General features: G+C 42.1%; 1 protein-coding gene across 1 annotated transcript in view; it reads left to right on the top strand.

Moving 5' to 3' along the window:
* The window catches only part of map7d2b (MAP7 domain containing 2b), a 31,155-nt gene continuing 7,394 nt past the window's right edge, over positions 1-23,761 (top strand). The window contains exons 1-13 of the mRNA XM_030079845.1: positions 1-176; positions 1,520-1,603; positions 4,040-4,105; positions 4,275-4,435; positions 10,108-10,273; positions 11,888-11,980; positions 15,490-15,579; positions 18,068-18,162; positions 18,663-18,736; positions 18,888-19,096; positions 20,253-20,391; positions 21,421-21,601; positions 22,669-22,773. Coding sequence (XP_029935705.1) covers positions 140-176; positions 1,520-1,603; positions 4,040-4,105; positions 4,275-4,435; positions 10,108-10,273; positions 11,888-11,980; positions 15,490-15,579; positions 18,068-18,162; positions 18,663-18,736; positions 18,888-19,096; positions 20,253-20,391; positions 21,421-21,601; positions 22,669-22,773 — 1,500 coding nt within the window. The 5' untranslated portion in view covers positions 1-139. The remainder of the gene's footprint in view (positions 177-1,519; positions 1,604-4,039; positions 4,106-4,274; positions 4,436-10,107; positions 10,274-11,887; positions 11,981-15,489; positions 15,580-18,067; positions 18,163-18,662; positions 18,737-18,887; positions 19,097-20,252; positions 20,392-21,420; positions 21,602-22,668; positions 22,774-23,761) is intronic.

The following is a 23,761-nucleotide window of genomic DNA, read 5'->3' as shown; positions in this document are numbered from 1 at the left end:
TTCCTTGGCATCCTTACATCCGTCCTACCCGCAGTCCTGGTACTAAATCGTCGGTCTGCAGTGGATTGGAGTCCAGGCTGCAGGGCGGACAGGGCGGACCGGACCCCGGCAGGCTGAGCTCTGAGCTCTGAGCAGCAGGATGACCAGCGTGGCTCCGACAGCCACTGGCATGACAGGTGAGCTGACCCCCTCCAATATTCCCACTGACAGACTCCAGATGGCTTATTAATACCTTCCTCGAATCTACTCCTATGTGGTGTTAAATTAAAACAAATGGATAAGATACTAATGAACAAAAGTAGGCCTTGGTGCACCAAGTGGCTGCAGGTTTATGCTTTCCCTCCTTAAAAGACCCTCTATCTTAAACCAGTAAGATGTATGGTTTCCAGCTTACACCAGTTTGAAACCATGTACCCTCAGAGGTTCATATTATAAAGATTGATGTGGTGAGTAAAGTGCATTTGCTCTCCATTGCACTCATGCCTCTGCGCTGTTGGCAATAGAGCTGACGGTGCTGGTTGTATTTGTGTTTGTTTCCTTAATCAGCCATGTAATAGAGCAGCTTGATATCAACGGATTAATTCAGCCCTGTATGTCTGTCTGTGTGTGTGTGTGTGTGTCCTGCTGCCACTGTTCCCAGGTGATCATGTGTCTTATAAGTCAACGGGAGAGGCTGCAAGAGCTTTTAAAACCAGTGATTCAGCTGTTTTTTTTTTTTTTTTTTCCATGTATTGTAGTCTTAAGTAAAGATGAGGAGAAGCAGAATGTGCTGCATGATGGTGCATGTGGGACTCAACTCAGATTTGCATGCATTTGCATACTTAATGAATGACTGTGCATGTGTGTGTTTAGTGTTAAGCTGTCTCCTATGTGTAGACAGACATCGGTCGATTGCCTAGTCCTCTGGTGGCCAAGAGGTTATTTTTCATGTCAGTTTGACAGATTGCCTCACAAGAACATAGCAGCAAAATGGCTGAGTGTTAGCTTATGCTGACATTTGACCCCAAACAGCAAGACGATGACTGACAGAAGATGTATGTATCTGGAAGGCAATGACAAGGCTTGTGTGTGTGTGTGTGTGTGTGTGTGTGTGTGTGTGTGTGTGTGTAAATGCTACCTAGTGAGGACCAGAATGCATTTGAGAATATTTTTGGGAAGTGAAGACATTTTGGCTCATCCTCACAGCTGCAAAGGCAAATTCTGGCTTATTGGTTAGGGTTAGTATTAGATTTAGGTTAAAGTTAGGGAGAAGGTTTGGGCTGATTATGGCTGAATTAGGGAAAGGCTGTAGGAGGCTGTAAAAAAACAAATGGAAGTCAACATAATGCCCTCACAAAGCTAGAAAGACCAGGATGCGTGCTGTGTGTGTTGGTGTTTGTGTGTTCCTCTCATGTTGATTAATGCAGGATCCACGTTTACCATTTCCCCTTTTGTTTTAATTACTCTGTCCTGTATATAAGCTGTATTTACTGCCTATCCAGTCGAGCATAAATCATGTCTGGTTCTGTCCAAAACGCAGCCCTGGGCCCGCCCCCAGCGCAGCTCCTCACCAATAAGCATGCATCTCCCTCTCGGGTATCATCCAGGCACAGCAGCCCTGCAGGTAAACCAATCAGATTACAGCCTTCGCCTTGATGTGTTTTTCTCCAGAATTCAAGTGGAAATATGACAGTATCAGCATGAAGAAAATGTGCGAGTTGGCAGTGTTTTACCGTATGTTACACTAGTGCCCGTACATCCTAATGTGTGTTTTCAATTAAATATTCATGACGGGTTGCATCAGAGAGCAGAGCCTCACTTAGCTAATATATGCCTACTCAACAAACATCCTGTATCTGAGAATCAGTATATAAATATGAGTACACTGTTTGTGTGTGTCTGTGTGTGTAGATAAAGGGACAGAGCTCAGAGCAGCTTTCTGGCGATACTTGAGACCAGAGGCTTTGTCATTCAATTTTCACACAGCTTGATCACTTGATTCTAAAAATAAGAAAGTGAAATTGCCACAGGAGAAAGCAGCCATATTTATAGTCACGGCCATTACGGTTAGTGGTTTTAGTTGACATCTTTCTTGTTTTTTTTAATAGTATGGTATAATCAGAGTGTTGACAGTCACTTGAAACACTTCAGTGCTATATTTCTTATTCTTTCAAGGCTGCATTTCGATCCTTTCTGCACCAGGCTCGGCAGCAGCATCGGCGCTGTTTTCTCTGGGGAATTTTGCTTTTATCGACTTGTGCAGATGTTGTTAGTCAGCGCTCCTGCTCACAAATACCCAGTGGACATTTTCCCTGATGTAGGTGTGAGGAGAAATGTTCAGGCGCCTGCATGGATGGGGTCACACTTGAAGCAGAGGCAAATTTTTCACTCGAATTGAACAGTTTCTGTCTTGCTTCATTCACCTCCTTCTACATTGCTCAGTCTGAACATGGGGAAAGTGTGGGAGGTGGAAAATGTGTCATATTTGGAGCTGATAAACCATTTTTGGTGCAGGGGAGAACACTCTGATTATTTTCTCAATGATTTAATCAGTGTTAGTTCCTAGTTGTCACACCGTCAGCCACAAGTCCTCAGTTCAAACTCCTCTGACAGCAAGCATCCGCCCTGCCCAAGTATCACTGAGCAAGACACTGAACCCCGAACTCTGACCTTTGATCAGGGAAAGAGAAAAGACAGATTTATCCTTGAGGGATCAATAGGTTATCACAAAGACCCCGTTTAGATTTTCAGATCAGCAGTAGATTACGGTGTCCACTAGAGATGTGTAGTAAAATCGATACAGCTCAGTATCGCAAAGTTATTTTTACAACACTAGTACTGGTTTCGTGGCCACTTGTATTGATATATAATAATAATAATAACAATAAGACTTTATTTGTGTAGCACCTTTCATACAAGAATTGCAGCTCAAAGTGCTTCACAATAAAAAGAAGAACATTTGAAACACATTAAATAAAACATTAAAAAGAATAAAACACAGCACGGGGTGGAATTAAAAAAGGGAAAGGCTAAAGATGAGAAATTTGAAATAAAACAAAAGATGCAAATAAAACAATAAAAGACAACACAGTGTGGAGCTAGTTAAAGGCTAGAGTGAAAAGGTAGGTTTTTAGATCTCCTTTAGTTTATTTTCATTTTCATATATTGTGTCATTTTCATTTTAATGCCCCTTAATGATAAGTAAGTGCATTGTCCTAATTTTGTTATAATAAATGTCACCTGAGTTATCACATAATATGTTGTATAGTTTGTGTTAGTGTTATGCACTATTTAAATGACCATACCAGAGATTTTGAATGTTTGGCCTGTTCACTACAATTTCCCCACATTTTACATGGCAACAAACAATTTTGAAAATCATGTGGGGGAACTAAATATTTCACACCGTAGAATCAAAATGTAAATGTTTGGTTGAAATACCCGCCTTATAATGTTCTGCTCCTGCGGCTAACAAAGTCCTCAACATTCATAAACCACACAGCTGATAATTGGCTGTGGAAAGCAAACGTTTCTCCAGGATTATTTCCCCAGGCAGACGGAGCATTTCACTCCGCCCCCGATTTTAAAAAGTCCTGAAAACACAACAGTGCTGCGACTTTTAGGAAAACTAATGTGGAGGACTTTATTCCTGTGCTGGAATACTGGTGTGAAGAAAGTCTGAAGTCTCTGAAAGTTCATTTTCATATCATAGTGGAAACCAATGGCTGGGTAAATGGTATTGCAGCTCCAAAAATGAAAAAATGATACCGCAGTTCTAAAATGCCACTGCTCGCTGTGGGAGAAGATGAGCAGAAACAGGAAGTTTATACATGTTTTAGATATTACTCTAAACATGCAGAGGTATGGTTGTTGAAGTTCTATGCATTTTTTTCAATGCATTTTTAGTCAAGTCAGTAGAGTTTTGCAATGTATCATGATACAAATCATATCATGAGGTCCTTGCCAAAATCCAGCCCCAGTGTCCAGTAAGTGACAAATGACCTGCAGTCAGCTGAAGTAATTTTACTCATCCTTCTTCATTTTTTCCTTCATTTACAAGGGTCTCCGAGGTTGGATCGAGTCCAATTAGCAAAAGAGCGACGGGAGGAGAAAGAGAAGACGCACGGTATGAGTAACTCTCCAGCTGGTGGGGCTGTATGTGGTCTGTCCCTGTCATCTGTCACTGGCACACACACACGCACACACACACACACACACACACATATATATACACATACAGTAATGTGCATGCACTTTGTAATTGAGTATAATCCTGTGTGTGTATGTGTGTATAGAGCTGTCGGAGGTGCTGCGCGATAAGGAGCGTCGTGCGCAGCAGCAGCTGGAGCGCTGTGCGGAGGAGCGAGGCAGGAAGCTGGAGGAGCAGAGGAGGAAGGAGCAGCTCCGCAAGGACGCGGCCGAACTGAGGAGGCGGCAGCAGCAGGAGGAGGAGAAGGTCAGAGGTCACAGAGTACTAATGCCATGTTCACGTTGTGTCACGAGAAGTGACGAGAAGTGTGTTCACGTTATTTAGAATTTTGCTTTCATAGCAACTCATTAACAAGTCTTTATAACTTCAAGCAGAGACACTTTGCAGCAGATATTGCTCACAGTTTGTATACCGAATTGACTAGATTACTGTAAATGTTACTGATAATTAGGATTTTTATTATCTTGGACCAAAGACGTTGATCAATTTGTTGGCATGTTTTCTGCTTGTCTTCCACTTCTGCAATTTTTAATACAAAGTGGGAGATATAATGCTTGGTGGGAGTTGGGCTGGGTGATATTGACAGAAAATATCACAATATTTTAGATTGAATATTGTGGCATTAATAATGTGACAACAATTTGGGGATTAGTATTTTATGCTTTCACAAAATATTTGCACACAAGAAACTTAAGAGAAATAGTAATTACTCCTAGCATTATGTAATTTGTTGCCATTAGTCATCAGTAATTAGCAATGCAGATCAGTCTGATAATACTAATTTTTAAAAACTGTATCACTGTACTGTAATGTGGTTTTTCCAATCATGAAAAGGTCTTCTTTACATTATGTCACCATTTCACAATATCCAAAATCCCAGTTGATATGAAGTGTAATATCACCATGTTACTATCCTATATGTCACCCTGTCCTGTATCAGTGTCAGCTTAGCAGTTTTCAGGTTAGTAATCACCACCAGTGAATGTTTTTTTGCCAGCTGGCAGCTTGAACTAACAGCAAATCCAGTACGACGTAAACACGGCATGATCCACTCCTTACACACTCTTCTGAATTATTCTGTTTGTCCGCTCCTTCACTGAGTTTTTACGGTCAGGCTTGTCTGCCTGCATTCTTGATCACTAAATCTCCTCTCTCCTCCAATTTCTCTCTTGCTCTTATTCCAAAAAACGAGATCACAGGAAACTAAGATCAAAGAAATAAATCAGGAAAGATAGGTTTCCATAATGAAACGCATCACTTTCTAGCCGTGGTCGCCTGCTCCCTCTCTTTCTCTTTCTCTCTCTCTCTCTCAACTCTCAGCTTTGTGCTGCTGAATTGAGGGTGAAGTCATCCGTAACCGAGTCGATGCATTTTGTGATAGTGAACACCGTTGCTGCTGTTAATGCTGAATCTCAGTTTAAGGAAACAGGAAGTGATTAATGCAATAGGTCTAATTGATTTATATCAGCTAGGAAGTCACATACAGTTACCTGAAACAAGCACGGTTTGCTTGTTCACTGCATCAGATGTAAGGTCACATAGCAGCTGATATTAATTTTAACAGGTTTTTCTTGGGTTAGACTAGTTCCTCAGTTTATCAGTATATCTGATATTTGCCTTTCTTTGAATATCGGATGTTTGCGTGTCCATCTTTTCCCTTTCAAATATGGATGGCGTTGCTCTCTAGCTCATCCTTAAAAGATTATTAATAATGTTTGATGGTATTTTATCTGTTTATTTTGCATGTGCGGTATTTGTTCTTTGTTCATTTTCCTCATTCAGACATTTATAAAAAACAGATTTTCTCCAGTAATCGATTTCTTGTTTATTTATTTGCATTGCAGTTTTTAATTTTAAAGTTCCTTAATAGCTGCACAGAATATTGGTTGTCAGTACAGTAAAAAAAAGTATTGGAATTGGTGTCGCTCTTTAACAACACATCAGTCAAACTCTAGTTTTTATGAACAAAGGGTTGTGTTTGTGGTGTTGTCCTCTGAGCCCTCAGTGTGAGCAGGTAGAAGTCTTCACAAACCAGCCTGACTGGCTAAAATATTGGTCCAAAATGTCATGCAGCGCTGCATCGTGGCTGCAAAGATTGACAGGCTTGGTTTTGCATCGCCCCCTTCTAGGAGTCAATAGATGAGTTTTGAGTGTTGTGAGATGATTTAGTCTTTATGTTTCTATACAAATTTATCATTACATTCTGCCACTTATGTTCTATGCCTTTTTCCTCAAATAACAGTGGCTACTAGGAGCCTGAAAAGGGAAAATAAAAATGATAATTTGTTGTTGAGTTTAATGAGCAGAGCTGCAGAATGAGTGGGCATCACTTTGTTTTTGGGGGCGTCATTAAGACTGACAACCACTGAGTCACAGTGTAATCTGTTTTAGAGTGTCATAAATCTGCTGCTGTTAAAAACAGACCTCCTGTATAAGGACATTATATATTCAGTAGTTTTGTTTTTTTTTTTTTGTTTTGTCCCAGTGTTGATTTGATGTTGGCATTGTGCTCAGCAGCAGGTGAAGCGTTAACAAGCCCTGCATGTGTCTCTGACAGCCTGACCTCTCCATTGATCTGCATGCTAAAAACTCCCTCCCCCCCTGCTCTACACACGCTCATATGCATAACTAAATGACATAATGATTGGTCAGTCTCTGGAGGGATGGGGGTGGGGGTGGGGTGTACGATGACATCATCAGCAGCGTATCATGTGCCGTTTACTGGAACAGATAATCAGGGTAGCACATATTTCCTGAGACCCTTCAGACGTTCCTCACAGCTTCCAGAACAGACCATCACAAATAGCTCAGTAACCACGACGCTGCGTCCACAAACCTCCATCATGCTTTGTAGTGGTGTGTGAAGGTCTGAGGATCCCCTGTGTGTTGTCTGATGTGTGTGTTTCACTGGGCTCTGTGTTATGTGGTGACACTATTTTGCAGTCTTTAGTTTAGTGCTAAAACAATTAGCCCATTAACCAAGAAGTCAGTTGTCTGAAAGTGAATTATCTTTTTTTTTTTTTTTTTTACAATTCTGATAATTGAGGACCAGCTTTACAAATGCTATGGTTTACTTGCATTTTTTTGTGATCATAAAATTATGCTTTTTTTGTGTGGCCGCTTTAGACTTAGTTTGGGCTGTTGTAACACATCATGGACATTTGCCATTATTTTTGAAACTTTATAGACAAAATTGTTAATTGATTAATTTTAAAAAATCTATAGGTTGATTGAAAATTAAAACAATCATTAGTTGTAGCCCTAAATCAGTCAATCAGTCATTCATCTCTTTATGGTAGCACTTATGAAACATTTTCTCTGAAAGCCTTTCTAGATAAATTAGATTTACTGGTGCAGAGACAACATTGTTCCAGACTATTTACATATAGTAATATATCATGCTATGTTATGTTATGCTATATTACACTATGCTAATAGTATGGTATGCTATGCCATGCCATACTGAATTAGATTTGCCTAGACTTGTATTATACTATACAATACTAGGCCAATACTGCACTGCACTATGAGGCTGTGGCAATAAGACTGGGAGATTTGAACATCAAATATCACAACATTTTTAACCCAACACCATGATATCGATATTGTGACGAGATTTTAAGGATGACTGTTGGTGCGTTCTCAAAATATTTCCAAAATGAGATTTTTGATTAACAGTCGTCAGAAATTAGTATATGATGACAAAGCATGTAGTAGGAGATAATAGGGCAGCTACAACAGTCTAATAAGATCAGAAAATTGCATCCTTTTAGTGTGATGCAACCTTTAAAAGCAGGAAAAGACAACTCTGATTGTAGGTCATGGTATTACAGTATCCAAAATCCCAGATGATATCTATTATTCATTCAACTATTTATGTATTTATTTATTTATTTGTGGTTTATTTGATAAGAACAATGCACATAGACAAACTGAAAACAGCTCTCCAATGCAAGTATCTTACTGTTTCTAGCAGAAGCTAATCTGCAACACCTGTCCCTAGAGGGCTTTTGTCAAAAGAGGCGATTAAAATAAAACATTTTTATTAGAGTAGAAGGTAAACTGATTACAGCAAGACACAATAAAGCACACATTTAGCAGTAACATGACTGCAGAAAATAGCAAAAGGACCTCGTAGTTTTATATCATGATACTGATATAATATCAATATATTGTCCAGCCCTTTGTGTCGTACTGCACAACTCTGTATAATACTACACTATGCTATGTTACATTGTACAGTACTATGCTGTGCTACACCATGTTATACTGTAATTTACTGCATTACTCTACAGTTTATTGCATCGTACAACACTGCACTGCCGAGACAGTGTGTGTGTTTTCAGGTTGTGTATGTTTGTAGTGTTGGACAGGGTGTGTTACGGTGCTGAATCTGATTGCAGCACTTTAACTCGCCCTTACCTTCCGTCTCTGCTGTCCCTGCTCCCTCTCTTTGCTCAGTATCTGTCTCCTGTAAATCCTTCTTATTGCTACCTCACCTTACATTTATACTGTCTCTCTCCTTTTTGATTCAACCCCCGTCCTACTGATTATCAGCAGACATCCCTCCCCATCTCCCCTTCTCCTCTCCTCCACGTCCTGCAGATTGAGTGTGACTCTGCATACACCTTAACAGCACCCCCACCCACCCCCCCATCCCCACCCCCACCCTCCGCTCTCCATCCCCCCCTTCCTCCTTTTGAGGTGGGGAATTTCCACCATATATTTAACTGCTGCATGCCTGCAAATTAACACAACAAACGGAATGGGAGCTGTTTCCAAACCAAGATGATTCTGAGATGCTTGGTGAAAGGATGATTGGTATAAAAATAAACAACAGACTGAAAGAGAGAGAGTGGGATAATTGCCTCTTTTTCTCAATCAGTGACCCCACAAAACAAAGCAGCGCTTTCTCGTAAGATTGGAAACATTATTTCAATGTCAAGGCATTCCTCACTGGGGCTAAAAATAAAAAATCAAAAACAAGTTGATTAGTATAGATTAGATTCATATGGATACTTTTATATAATATGTTATTACTGCTCCATGCATATTTTTTCCATTTGTAGGAATTTACTTTTAATGAACTTATATATAAGAAATGACTAAAAGGGGGAGGGAGGCAGAAAGACAGAAGGAACGAAGAAGCAGGGAAGGGGGGACAAAGGGTGTTTGAGATGAAACAAACGCAACCTGTATCAATACCCCCTCCACCCACTCATTAGTGTATGTGCAGCGATGCGTGTGTGAGGTTTGGATGTGTGTGAGAGAGAGGGAGAGAGAGAGAGAGAGAGAGAGACAGAAAGAGTGTCAGGGTGTGTGCGTGGGTGGGTTTGTATTGCGTGCAGGCGTGCTCCCCTGTGACCGTGTGTGTGTGTGTGTGTGTGTGTGTGTGTGTGTGTGTGTGAGAGAGCGAGAGAGATGCCGGTGTCATCCACAGATGGAAGGGGGGGGTTAACGTTTTGTCCCCTCCCGTCTGGCTAAGTGCTCCATGAAATAGACTCAGTCATCAGAGACAGGGTGAGGGAGAGAGAGAGAGAGAGAGAGAGAGAGAGGGTGGGGCGAACAATTGAGAGGTAAGAGAGAGAGAGGGAATCAGCGCTACCTACAGGGAGCAGCGTATGAAGACAGAGTGAGGAGGAGAGAAAGAGAGCGAGTGCAGCTGCTGCTTCATGTATCGCTGGGTAACAGACGGCGAACGAGCAAGCGAGCGCACTTGACCGTCGGCCGAGTGAGAAAGACAGAGAGAGAAAGAGAGAGAGAGAGAGAGGGAGAGGACGGCTGGGCGAGGCCGCTGCGGGTTGCATGCGGTAACCATGGCGCAGCCGTCTCCGAGCGCGTCACCGGGCATCCGTCGTCGTAGTGATGGCTCAGTGAGAGAGTGTCTGTTCTTTCCCGTTATGGAACGGAACGAGAAGGAGAGGCTGGAGGCCCTCGTCCGTCGGAGAGCCGGGGCGGCTGAGCGGCGAGGAGCAGGAGGAAACGGAGGAGCTAATGGAGGCGGTGGAGGAGGAGGCGCAGGGGAGGCCCTGGAGAACAGGCCCAAGCGGTGGACGTGGGGAGGACCTCCTGATGGAGTGGAGGGTGAGTAAAAACACAGCGACACAGGGTCAAGACACAAGACAGCAGGAGAGGAGGGTGGCTTTGGGATGCAGAATGGGGGAGACCGGAGGGGTGGAGGCTGGCAGGGATGGGGAGGAGGAGGGGGTCTAGAGGTCAGGGTGAAAGGAGGAGGGGGATGGTGGGATACCAGTTGGGGGCAGGGAGGGGAGCAAATTGAGGTGGAGGCAGGGGAAAAGAGAGAGAGAGGAGGAGGATCGCAGGTAAACTAGATGGAAGGACTAGACAAAGAGGACGATGAGGTGAAGAGGAGGATAGCTAGAAGGACAATGAAGATGAGAGAGGAGGAGAGGAGTGTGATGGAGGAGAAAGAGAGAGAGTGAGAGAAAGGAAGAATGAGAGAGAGGGAGAAGGGCAGCGGATGGAAAAGGGTGTGGAGGCTGCAATGCAGCGCTTTTGTCTCCAAACCTCATCAGGGTTAGGAGAGGCTGTCTGTGTGTGTGTGTGTCTGTCTGTGTGTGTGTGTGTGTGTGTGTGTCTGTGTGTATGTGTATAAATGATATATGTAGAATGTGTGTGTGTTCCTGTGTTTTCATACACACTGCACAGCTGACACAACGATGATGTCATCGCTCGCTTGTCTCTTCCTTTGCTTTCCACTTTATTTCAACAACACTGTGACTAGATGTCATTATACAGCACAGCTAATGCAGCTAATAGCTCAGCTTGTGAATATGCTACAGGTGTGCCTGCATATATGTGTGTGTGTGCGTGTGTGTGTGTGTGTGTGTGTGTGTGTGTGTGTGTGTGTGTGTTTCTGTGTGTCTGTGTGTCATGGCACTTTGTTTTATTTTTCAAGCTGGGCTTTTGGCAGGTGAGGTCCAGTTCCCGGCAGAGCAGCAGGAGTTACGCCTCTAACCTTGAAAGCAGTGGAGGCCACACGCATAAACATAGACACACACACACAGTGACAGGAGGGTGTTTCTCTTTCTCTCTCTCTCTCTCTCTCTCTCTCTCTCTCTCTCTCTCTCCCTCTCTCTCTCTCCACCTATCACACCACAAACTCCTCATCTTTTTTTTTCCATCACCAACTGTTTTTGCCTTCGCTCTGAAACCAGCTTGGACTCTGTGGTGCATTCATAACACCCATCAATTATTCATACGCCTCCCCTGCCCCGTTCTGGCCGTCCTGGCACCCGGGATCAGGGGTCCACCCAGGAGCCTGCGCCCCCTCCTGCCTGGCTGCGGGGCAGAGAGGCTGCTCTGGGATCTGCTGTAGCTGAGGCGAACGCTCACTGCAGCAGAAATGCCAGCATCTCATCTTACAGCGCTTCATTGGATTAAAGGACAGAGACTCACCGGCGACACCAAGTGTGTGTGTGTGTGTGTGTGTGTGTGTGTGTGTGTGTGTGTGTGTGCAAGTGTGTGTGTGCTGCATATTTCCTGCATTTGATCCAATACAGAACTTTGCAGAGTCTTCATTTTTACAGTTCTTCTAGGTTTGTATGTAAGACGGTGTTTATCATTTGCTTGTATGTATGGTTTCCCTGCTGTGTATGTGTGTGTGTGTGTGTGTGTGTGTGTGTGTGAGTGAGTGTAACGCTTTGCTTTCTCCGCTCTGCTTCACCTGCTGCCCAGGTAACCCTAAGACCCTGCCCTGCCATGCCATTGGCTCAGCTCAGCCCAATGAGCTTCCTGCTGCTGCTTCCAGTGCCAGCCAATCCCGGAACGGTACAGACCACCTGACTGTCCGTGTGCCACGCCCACCCCCCCATCCTACTGTGTCACCTGCAGTTACTGCATGTGTGTGTGTGTGTGTCCTTGTGACTTCATATTGGCGGTGATGTTGTCCTGGAGTGTGTTCAAGAGGTGTGTGTGCTGTGTTGGATTCTGGGAATTCAAGCTGCATAAACATTGTGCTGTGTGCAGACAGTGTTGGGAAACGTATCTTTAAAACTTAATTAGTTACTTACCTCGTTACTTACCTTGAAAGATAACTAGATTGCAGATTGAGTTGGCTGGCCACACCCAACAGGACCCGAAGGTTCCTGTCAGGTGGGGCCGACCTCAGAAAGGACAGAAATTTAAAACGTGTCCGACCTTAAGCCTCAAGATTCAGATTTTACATTTTTTGTACTTTTTTCACTCTTAATGGATATTGAGTGTGTTGGATGGTCAGAACAAATGAGTTTCATTGCAAAGAACTGTGACCGGGCTAACTTCCATGTAAACTTGATGTTTTGTAACAACACCATGCAGATTAACCACAATCACCGTTTTGTTTTGGTTTAGTCAAATGACCTCGATAATTAGTTCAATGTCCATTCTATTTCCATTCAATTTCTGTGGTTTTGAATGATTTAGCCCTCATGTTAAAGATAGAATTTCCATTCATTTTAACCTGAACGTGGGCAGGTGCTAAGTCGACTCCAGTTAATAACAAACATTAATACAACATAAATGCCAGGTGCCACTGAGGCTCAGGCTGGTGATGGTCGGTTTCAGAGAGAATTTTCTCTGGCTCAAAATATAAGATCCTATTCTAAACTAATTATGGCTCTAAAAGTAAGTCATAACGGTACATTATAATATTGCGTTACTTGCTTTCTCAATATGCTGCTGCATTATGAATTGTCCTGCCAAGTGCAGTCAATGTAATGCGAGACTGCTGCTCTGACTGTACAGTAACAAGTCAGTTGCATCGATATGAAGCACGAGACGCCACAACCAGACATGAAATAATTTGAAAGAAAAACAAAAGAAACAACAGTCTAAATTAGAAAAAATAACTGAGAATTTCATTAGAACGAGTATCACATTAATGCTGCATTCATTTCAACTCGAAACTTTTTAAAAACAGGCTGTGACCCGACCAGATTTCAGTTCAGATGACATTTAGGTTTGAGCACAAAAATGGTAGAAAACAAACACCCTGTGTTGTTTCCGAAGAATTCAATTCATTATGAATGTTTATTAATTATTGAAGCAAATGCTGCTGCATACACATTGCATTTGATCTCTGGATTTAGTCAGCACTTTCAAAAAGCACCTAAAGACTCACCTGTGTACTCTTAATGTGATTATTTCATTTTAATTTTCTGATGTTTTATTTGTATCTTCTTCTTGGACTACTGATTGCTTATTTACGGATTTTTATCTCTTGACTGTTTGTTTATCAATATTATTATTATTATTACTGACTGATTGGTTAATTGCTTACTTACTTGCTTTTGGCTCCCCCCGAGAGGAAAATACAGAATTTCTTCTTTTCTTTTTCCATTTTTCCCGATTGACACTATGAACGCAACGTTTTCGCAGGTTGGAAATGTACAAGTTCCGAGTTACCCTGAACGCAGCACATTATTAGTTACCATGAAAATGTGTAATTACAGTGCAAATTAACAGGTTACCCCAACGCTGACTGCATATGAACATACATACTATAGTGTATGTTTGTATGTGTGTGTGTGTGTGTGTGTGTGTTTGCAGGTGTGTAAAGACAGAGAGAGGGGAGAGATATTCTACTCTAGTCATTTCTCATCTTTTTGTTCCTCATATTTTCATATTAAACCTCATGCGTGTCAACACATCCGGGCGACGCTTCAGATCCATTTTTCTTTTCCTTTTTGTGTGAAATCATCTGATACGGATCCTATTATAAATTCTGCATCAGTTGCATTGTTCCCCCGCTCCCGTTTGCCCTTCGCACTGTGGAAATATTATGAAGTACATGGCCCAGGCTCAACATGGGTGTCTGGTTTGCTCCCTAACCCGCACACAGACAGATGCACACACACACACACACACACACACACACACACACACACACACACACACACACACACACACACACACACACTCTCACACATCCATATCACAACAAAGGACTGCTCTACTTCCTGTCTTCCTGGCCTGTGGCCCTGCTTAGTGATGCATACATATCTTTCTCAGTAGCAGGCCCAGTCTGTTTAACCCCCCCCCCCCCCCCCCCCCCCCCCCCCCCCCCCCCAACCCCCTCCACCTCTGCACACACACACACACACACACAGAGGCACGCATAATGCATCATACCAGACATGCCCCCTGCAGCTATCAGTGAAACTTATTAAACCCCAAACACACACATCTAAGTGCACGCAGACACACATGCACAGGCACATGCACACATACACCCATCCACCAAACATTTCCAATCACTCCTGGCCTACATTACAGAATTCCCATTTTTACTGCATGTTTACTGAACCACTGATGAACTTTGGCGGCTTCCCCGAGAGGAATTTCTGGGAAAATATCAACTTTAGCTGCTCTCTTATCTGTTGTTTTAATTTATTAAAAAAAAATCGCCTGATATCTAGTTGGTAAAGAAGCATTACAGTGTTTTTCCTCTACTGTATTGCATGAATTATTCAATTATTGAGCTGCCTGCAGCACTGATGCAGGAGAAGTTTAACACAGAGGAGAAAAAGAGGCTGGGTCTGGTAATCAAGCTACAAAAAACCACCAACAAGAAATAAGAAAGAAATGAAATAGTAAAAGAAAGGCTCTTTTAATTTGAAGTGAAGACAACGAAAGAGAGCACTAATGATAGCCTGATGGGATGAAACATTCACATACATTTTTCTTTGTTCTCATTTTTTTCTCATTTTACATTCTGTCACATTAAAAGAACCATTTTTTTTTAGGCTGGATGGCCTAATTGGCTGGTTTGTGGGCTCCTTCTCCTCCCTTTGTTCTTGCTTTCGATGGTGTGTGATCTGTTCCTTCATGAAAAGGAGTGGCACAGTATCAAGAACATGTTCCTTCCCGATTTCATACGACCACAGCGGCTGCCACCGTGTGTCGTCCTCCATTTCACGAGACAGCAGACTCACCGGCTCTGGCCCATGTTCCACATTTTCTGCAGCTTCATTTATTTCCTTACATCACCAAGGTTAATGAATTCACCCGCCTGCATGACTCATTGATCAGCGGGATTGTTTTTCTGTGTGAACCGGCAGTTTTTTTTGTTCCTCACATGATGAGTGTTTCTCTGAAGCCTGAGACCTTTATTGGACGTGTGTGTGCGCGCGTGTGTGTTGGTGACATTTGTCAGTGCAGCAGCAGCCGGCGTTTGATCTGACTGAACCAGAAGCAGGCTGTCGGGCTTCTGTGTGTGTGAATGTATGTGCCTATGTGGGTGTGTGTGTGTATGTGTGTGTTGTTGTTGTTACTGACTTATGATTTTTCCTTTTTGCCAGTCAATGACTTCCTGACTCCGCCCTCCTTGGAGCAGACGATCACCAAACGCCTCTCCAACTCTTCAGCTGCTCTTCTCTCACCAGACAGAGGTGAGAGAACTCACTGCTGCTCAGATTTTATTTTTTGTTCACATTTTTTTTTTTTTTTAATTTATTTATCCTTTATTTAGCCAGGAAGGTCTCATTGAGATACAAGGTCTCTTCTTCCAGGGAGTCCTGGTCAAAACGGCAGCACAGTTAGCTTCACATATAAAACAATTTCACACGATAGAACACAAACAAGACTTAAAAGCAACACAAGGCGAACAGGGAGGGAAGGGAGGCCTGCAGGCTCAAGCCTCTGTTCTGCACAGTGTCAGTGTTTCTCAGACTGAGAGCTGGGACCTCAGTGGCAAATTAACTCTTTGCTCCATCTGCTGCAGTGTGCGGTAAACGCCCAAATTTTAACAGCCACTCACATTTTATAGCAGACATTTTTTTTTTTCCAGATATTTATATTCATGACAGGCATTTTTCATGCCTGCTGGGTGACTTGGGATCCTTACATGGTTGTGAAAAGAAGCTGCGTCCACAAGCATTTTAACACAAGAAATTTGATGTCAGCCCAGCATGACTCATCTGACATTTAAATATATCATTTTAATAATTATTATCTTGTCATTCTTTAAAAAAAAAAAAATATCCATTTGTTTCCTCTCTCATCCTGTCTCCACTTTCCATGAAATAATCTTCTATTCTTTGGCTTTTCTGCTTCCTTTTCATTGTGTGTTGTTTTTGTATCTTCAGCGGGCCTTGTCATGTCGGCTCTGTGTCGCCACACAACTGCAGGCTGTTTCGTTTAACCTGCCGCCGCGTCTGGTGGACTAAAAAAAAAAAAAAAAAACTGCACACATGCTAGTCTGCCACCCTGAGTCCCAAAGGAGGTCAGGCTTGTGAGCAGGAAACCTCCACCTCCTTTTTGAGGTTGTCCTGTTGGTTCTTGCCTTGTATGAAAATGATAAGAATATCTGAATTATTATTCATGTGTACCTGGTGGATCAGCTGGTCTGGTCCTCCATGCAAACTCGTCAGCGTGCACCATGTTGAGTGAAGGTAGATTACAGATTTTTAATATTAGCTAAAGCCCAGGTTATATTAGATGACTTTAATGACTCTCTACCTCTTTTGTACTGATCTAAAATCCTGCTACCATCCAGGACTTGAGGTCAGGTTGAACAGATGAACTGATATTTCAGTCTCTCGTTCTGAATCCTGCTGTAGTTCTGAGTAATTATCAGCTCCGACTTTGCTTTGCAGAGGCTCTACCGTTTAGCTATAGGCAGTCCTGACCTCAATGTAATGTTAATCTGTGTAATATGATAAATTACCAATAAATCACCATGTTTTGGATCGGAGTTTGACTTGTGTTCAGTTTTAATGAGAGGTGGCCGAGGCAGAACATTGTGACACCTGGAGGTGAAATATGTGTGCATCTCACTCACAGTGTCACTCGCTTTTTTCGGGTGTTATCCCAGATTTAAAAAAAAAAAAAAAAAAAAAAAGGATAAAAAAGGATAAAAAAAATCTGAAAATGTGATGCGAAAATTTGTAGCAACTCTAAAGCAAAATAGTAAGTAATCTACCATTAATATTAGCTAAAGCCAGTTACTTATGGTGTTTTTAAAGCACCACACTAGTTATTTTTGAATGTTTGGCCCATTTGCTACAATTTCCCCACATTTTACTTGTCAACAAACCATATAGTGCGGCGGCACGGTAGCTCACTGGATAAGAGCATGCACCACGTGTTAAGGCTGGGTTTGAATCTGACCTCAGGCCCTTTGCTGCAGGTCGTCCCCTCTCTCTCCCTGCTGCCCTTTCTACCTCTCTCTACTGTGACTGCCAAATAAAGCAGAAATGCCAAAAAATAATCTTACAAAAAAACAAAAAAACATTTAGCAAATCATGCAGGGGAGCTAAAGATTTCACAACATATAATCAAAATTTGAATTTTTGGTTGAAACAGCCGCATTATTAGAAGTTCTGCTTCTGCGGTGAACAAAGTCCTCAACATTCAGAAACCACACAGCTGATGATTGGATGTGGAAAGCGAAACGTTTCCCTGCTTAGGGACTATTTTCCACGGAGGAGGAGGGAGCGTTTCACTCCTTCACGGTATAAAGAAAATCTCTGAAAGTTCATTTTTATATCGTAGTGGAATCAGAGGCTGACGACATCGCCCAGTCACCTAGATAGTTTTTATCTGCAAGATTCCCAGCTTCCTTTGCTCAGCTGTTGATGAGATGCTATACGTCTTGTTATGAGATATTATTCTCATGATGCATTTTGAGTTTGTGAGACAGTTTGACTCAGTAAAAATGTTTGTTGGATCTCGTTCATTTATCGGGATTGATCGAGGATTTGACTATTACAAGATTTTTTTCAGTAGCATGAATTGCTGTTTTTTCCTGGATTTCTGTTGTTGTGTCTGCGTCGTATTTGTGTTTGTGTGTGTTTCCTCCTCTGTGTTTGTGTGTGTGTGTGTGTGTGTGTGTGTCGGTCTGTGACCTGTCAGTGTCTGGTGTGTCGCACCGTACAGCCTCCCCCAACAACCACAGACAGAACAGAAGTTCCTCCAACCGCAGGAGCATCGCTGGACTCCCTGAAGAGACCGCAAGAGCCAAAACACCTACGGTCAGTCCACACACACACACACACACACACACACACACACACACACACACACATTACAACAAACACATACACAAGGACACTTAACTATTTCTAGCTGAGGTTACAAAGCACTGAAAGAGCACATTAGCATATGACTGTTGAGATTAAACTGACAAACACGTGGAATGAGCTCAGTGTTGGACTAACACACTGATACACACCTGTTACACACGTGTGTTTGGTTGAACTGTCCTCATTTTCACATTTCAGTTAATGAAGCACATCTGGTAATCATTACAGATGTGAAAATACCACAGGAAGCACTTTTTTTAAATCAGTGTTTCCTTAATAAATCAATGTCATCCTGCTTCTGTGTATGTGTTACAAATGCTTCATTGTATTTGTGGTTTTGTGTTTTTTTTTTTTGTGGTTCTGATTCATGTTTCATCTGGTTGATTCTTCAAAATTTGTTTCTAATGTGTGTTAATTCAATATTGATTTGTGTTAAATGTGACTTGCAGACAGAGGCTCCAAACACACCGGTCCGCAGTGCTTCCTTCAGGAACCACAGCAAAGGCCCCAGCACACCTAAACGGTAACCTCCACCCCACACACACAAATACACACACACCCACACACACAAATACACTCACCCACACACACAAAAACACACACACCCACACACACAGCAGTTTGCCAGACTGACTTCAGCCCGTTTGACCTGACGTGGCCGTTCTGGTTTCCAGGGTTAAGTCGGCCAGGAGTCGTGCTGAGTCGCCCTGCTCCCCTGGCCAGTACCCCCCCTCCCCGCTCCGCCAGCGGGCCACCACCCCCAGCACTGACGACAGGGGTCACGCGGAGGTCAAAGGTCATGGCACCCTGGAGAAGAAGTCCTCCAAGTCGGAGAACTCCGAGAAGAAGATCCCCAAATCCACCAGCAGAGAACTGACCGCAGGTAAGGGAACAGTGTGTCTAACTGTGAGTGTGTGTGTGTGTGTGTGTGTGTGTGTGTGTGTGTGTAACTGTGTGTAAATGAGGTAAGTAACACACTACAAGAAGATTATAAGCCCATTAGAAACATCAGCAACAGCAAAATTTTACTTACAATGTGATCGTCAGACCAGGAAATTGCGGTTTAATGTCATTAAATATTTTAATAGAAATGCACTGTTAGTATTTTTAGTTTTAGAAAACCTGCTGATCAGCTTCTGAATCCTCTCACTCATCAAATTCTGATTGCCAGCAATTTAATCATTGAAATAAAGTAACAAAATAATTTTTATTTATTTATTTTTCTGGTGGGAGGAAAGATGTCAGCAGAGTTTGTCGGGGCTGAGAGTCGACAGGAGACGCAGCGTCTGCCTTTAGAATAACAACCCCAAATTTTTCACTGTGTTTTTTAAAAAAATAATAATAATTAAGCTGTGTTGCTGTTGGTATAAATACACACAAACTCACTTAGGGATCTCTGTGCGTGTGTTAGGAAACCAAACAAAAATGCTGAAATGTTGCATTTGTTACAAGGATGGTTCTGTTTTTATCGATTTTTATTTTTAATTGTCATATTGCATTACTATTAGAATCATTTTCTTTTATTTGATGCAGGATTGTTACCTGATTTCCTGTGAAAACGTTTACTCCTGTAGTTGTTTTAGGGCAATATGAGGCAGCAAGAACTGATGTTTACTGGATCAGTGGATTAAACTTGGATCAGTCATTAACTACACACTCACTCCAGAAAGCATTCAGCGCCCTAAGACACTGCTGCATTGTGTTTATGTCATGCCCTGATTATAATAATTAACATGCCTTTACAGAGTTGTTCCAGCATCAGTAGGAAAGTGTTTTTTTATCGGTGTTACTGAGAGAGAACGCGAGACAGAGAGAAAGGAAATGAGTCCAGTAAATCTCAGTAGTAGCAGTCAGCAAAACCGGATCACTGGTCTGACCTTATACTAAGAAACAACAAAATATCATTCAACAGTAAGGTATGGTGTTCCATACTCAACAGCTAATTACTCAACCATATTTTTCCTCCCACCTACCTTGTCATTATTCTCAACCTCCCAAAACACACACACACACACACACACACACACACACACACACAGAGTCTCCAGGCACGCCCACAGGCAGGAGCGTTGGTGGGACGACGGATGCTGAGGAGGCGTCCCGGCTGCTGGCTGAGAGGAGACGTCTGGCCCGAGTACAGAAGGAGCAGGAGGAGAGACAACGGCAGGAGGAGGAGAGGTGTGTGTGTGCGTGTGTGTGTGTGTGTTATTGTGAAAGGCCGCTCACAAGCTTTTAACCCTTTGAAACCTGAGCAAGTTGGCTTGATTTCTTTCAAAAACGTGGGAAAAAAGGCAATGAGCAAGTTAACAAGAAATGACTCAAAAATTGTAAGAAATTAGTGAAGGGTTACAGAAAATGACTTGAAAATGACAACAACAAAAAAAACAAACAGAGATAAATATTAGAAAATTATCCCCAGAAAACTGGAGGAAAACATTCCAGAAAACTATATTCATTGTTATTATTATTATTATAACAATAATTATATTATTATTTTCCCATATTTTTGAAAGAAATCAAATAAATTTGCTCAGGTTTCAAAGGGTGCAAAGGTTATTTTCACATTCATTTTGCATCATATCAACAGTTTCTGACCAAATTCCCATCCCAGGGCTGAACAGTTCATCAAAATAGTATCGAAATCGCAATATGGCCAAGTGCAAAAACTAAATCACAGGAATAGCAGTTTTTTGATAAAGCTTAAATGTTTGACAAAGCCTTGTTGTAAATACAGTGTTATGCTGCTACAGAGACGCCCTGGCCTACAGATTTTTCTTTTTCTAGATGTAAGAAAACCAGAAACTACATGACCATCATTTTAATAGCTTTTTCAGTGAAAATGAAAAAATGGTGAATCATGTTGCAGTTAAAAGATCTGTAAAACGAATGGGAATATGATTTTTTTCACCATATTTTTCAGCCCTGCATTCTGTATTATAGAGCTGTCTGAGGCCAGGGGGCTCTTAACGCCAAAAGCACCCAAAGCTTTTTTAGTTTTTAACACGGTCCAACTTGAAAATGCTTGAAATTATTCTTTAATTAGAGAATTAAAGTCATTTTTTGTCAAATTTTTCAGTCATAGTGTTCGTAGATATAATCATCACGCCAGAGCACAGTTCATGGGATAGTGTGAGTGTCCATCTCTGATCTTAATTCTGTTTTATGTTTTGTAATATCTGTATATTTCTGTTTCGACTGTTTGCTCAGGCTGAAGGCCGAGGAGGAGCAGAGGAGGCAGGAGGAGGCGCGGGAGAGGCAGGAGAGAGCGGCACAGCAAGCCGAGGAGGAGCGAGCGAGGCGGGAGGAGGAGAGGAGGATCAGGGAAGAGGAGGAAAGACGGCAGAAGGAGCAACGATGGAAGGACATGCAGGAGCAGCTGGACAGAGAGGTCAGGGGTCACCACCGACGTTTGAATACGTGTGAAGTCTGGTCAGAGATAGATAGTGCTGGTTTGATTGATGGTGCATGATTTGTGTCAAACATAATAATTAATGTAAACAAGCCAGACCATCAGTGATCAGCCTGTCAGCCTCTTATCTGCCATGATGGAGGTTAATGCTTTGAGCCGTCGTCCAATCACAGCGCTAACCTCAGCCAGGTGGGCGTGTCCTGCCCAGAATCCAGTGGGATTCATAATTGCACATTTTCCCTCCGTCTTACTTCCATCTTGCCAGAAGCTCGTCCAGCCAGGGGCTCGTCTCCGAGTCTGTAAATGGATGCTCTGAGGAAACGTTGTGTCTTACTGCACAAGACAGGAAGAGGGCGCTGTTCTCCCAGAGCAAACAGAGCTCATGAGAGTTCCTGCCAGCCTCTGGCAGATACTGCAAGGAGTGGAAAATCACTTCCAACATGATGCTGCTCTTAAAAAAACAGAGACTAAAATAAGACTGTTGTTCTGCAACAGATGCAGTTATACCAAGGAATTACAATTGATTTCACTTATCCTGATCTTAATTGGTAGCCCCTTTAAATCCTAATGCTTGCTGTTTGTAAAGGATGCTCAATGTGGTCATTTCTCTACTCTCTAATTAAGGTGACAGTCACCTTTTTGATTCTTAAACAGGACATCTACGTCAAGGATTTCTGGGTGATTTGGTATCTGTCCAGTCCATCATCTTTTCTGTTCATCAGTTTGTATCCCTTGTTTCTGTATTCAAGGAATAATAACAACAATAATAATAATGATAATAATAATAATAATAATAATAAACAGATTTCCTTACCAACCTACAGCAAAACAGAGGCTATACCTGCTGTTTCAGGTTGCATAATTGCAAGATTGATGTGGGCTTGAGTGCTGGATTTAGATTTTTCCATGTTCGCCAGGGTTTCCTCCCGCATACCAAGCTCATGCAAGTCAGGTGGACTGCAGATCCAGAATGAGTGATAAGTATGAATGTGACTCAGTGCATGCTGGGAATAAACAGTCAGAGACACTGAGGTGATGTTTTTCAGAGGGAGGAGGCCTTCCTGCGAGCTCAGAGAGAGGCGGAGAGGAAGAGGCAGGAGAGAGAGCTGCTGCACATCCAGGAGGAGCAGGAGAGACAGCAGAGGAAGAAGGTACACACACACACACACACACACACATACAGAACAGATTTTTACATTCCACTCACACACTGACGGCGCTGCTGCTTCTCACTCTGAACAGATTTCTGCACGTTGCTCTTCCCTGAGATTGAATCTTTTGAACACTTTCAGTACAAAATGAGATGCGCACCTTTTCTAAAATGATGGGATTCTGATTCCACAGTATTAGAATGATTCAGGATATTTTTTTAAGAGGAAGAAAGTCTATAAAGCAGTCAGCTAACAACTCTTTAATAGGCTGTTTAATGTATATTTTTAATAGAATTTGAGTATTCATTGTGTAAAAATGTTGAAAAATCAAAAATCCTGTCATAATCCAGTAATATTCAATGAATGAACACATTATTTTTTATTTCCACATTTTGCCATATAGATAGTGCATCCCACATAAGTTAATATGACGCATAATATTATGAACTAATATCTCCAGGCCATTTTGCACCACTTAGCTACCTTCAGTGTTAATTTTGAGCCATTTTTAAATATAGCCTTTTTTAGACTCATTTTGAATCCCATTTTAATCATGTCATCTTAATTTAATTTAGTTAGTAGCCCATTAAATGGAATATGATTCCACTTGGTTGCTAAAATTACATCTACAAAAATACATTTAGTGCGGCAGCTCGTTAGCAGTAGATTAGGAAAATTGACACCGCTTCATTCATGTAGATTACTGTACATTTACAACATTAGCATTTGCTGTGTTGATGTGGGGGCTGATATTTTGGGGAACGTTGCCAAGATGGACAAACAGATGTTGCGCTCCCGATGCTAATAGGTGTTTTATGGTTGGATAATAATAAAACATTTCTCTCATAATTAGCCTGCATGTTCATTTGTTAATCTGCAAGAATAAAAGCCTCCCTGTGCATGCAAAATATAAATTACGTTCTGTTTAGTTTTTCTTGTAACAAAAACTCTTTTTCAAACGTAGTTATGGTAATCATGTCCTGCAGCG

Source organism: Myripristis murdjan, chromosome 20, assembly GCF_902150065.1.
Source record: "Myripristis murdjan chromosome 20, fMyrMur1.1, whole genome shotgun sequence".
Classification (NCBI taxonomy): domain Eukaryota; kingdom Metazoa; phylum Chordata; class Actinopteri; order Holocentriformes; family Holocentridae; genus Myripristis; species Myripristis murdjan.
The sequence above is the reverse complement of the archived record's forward strand: the minus strand, read 5'-3'. Positions and strand labels throughout refer to the sequence as shown.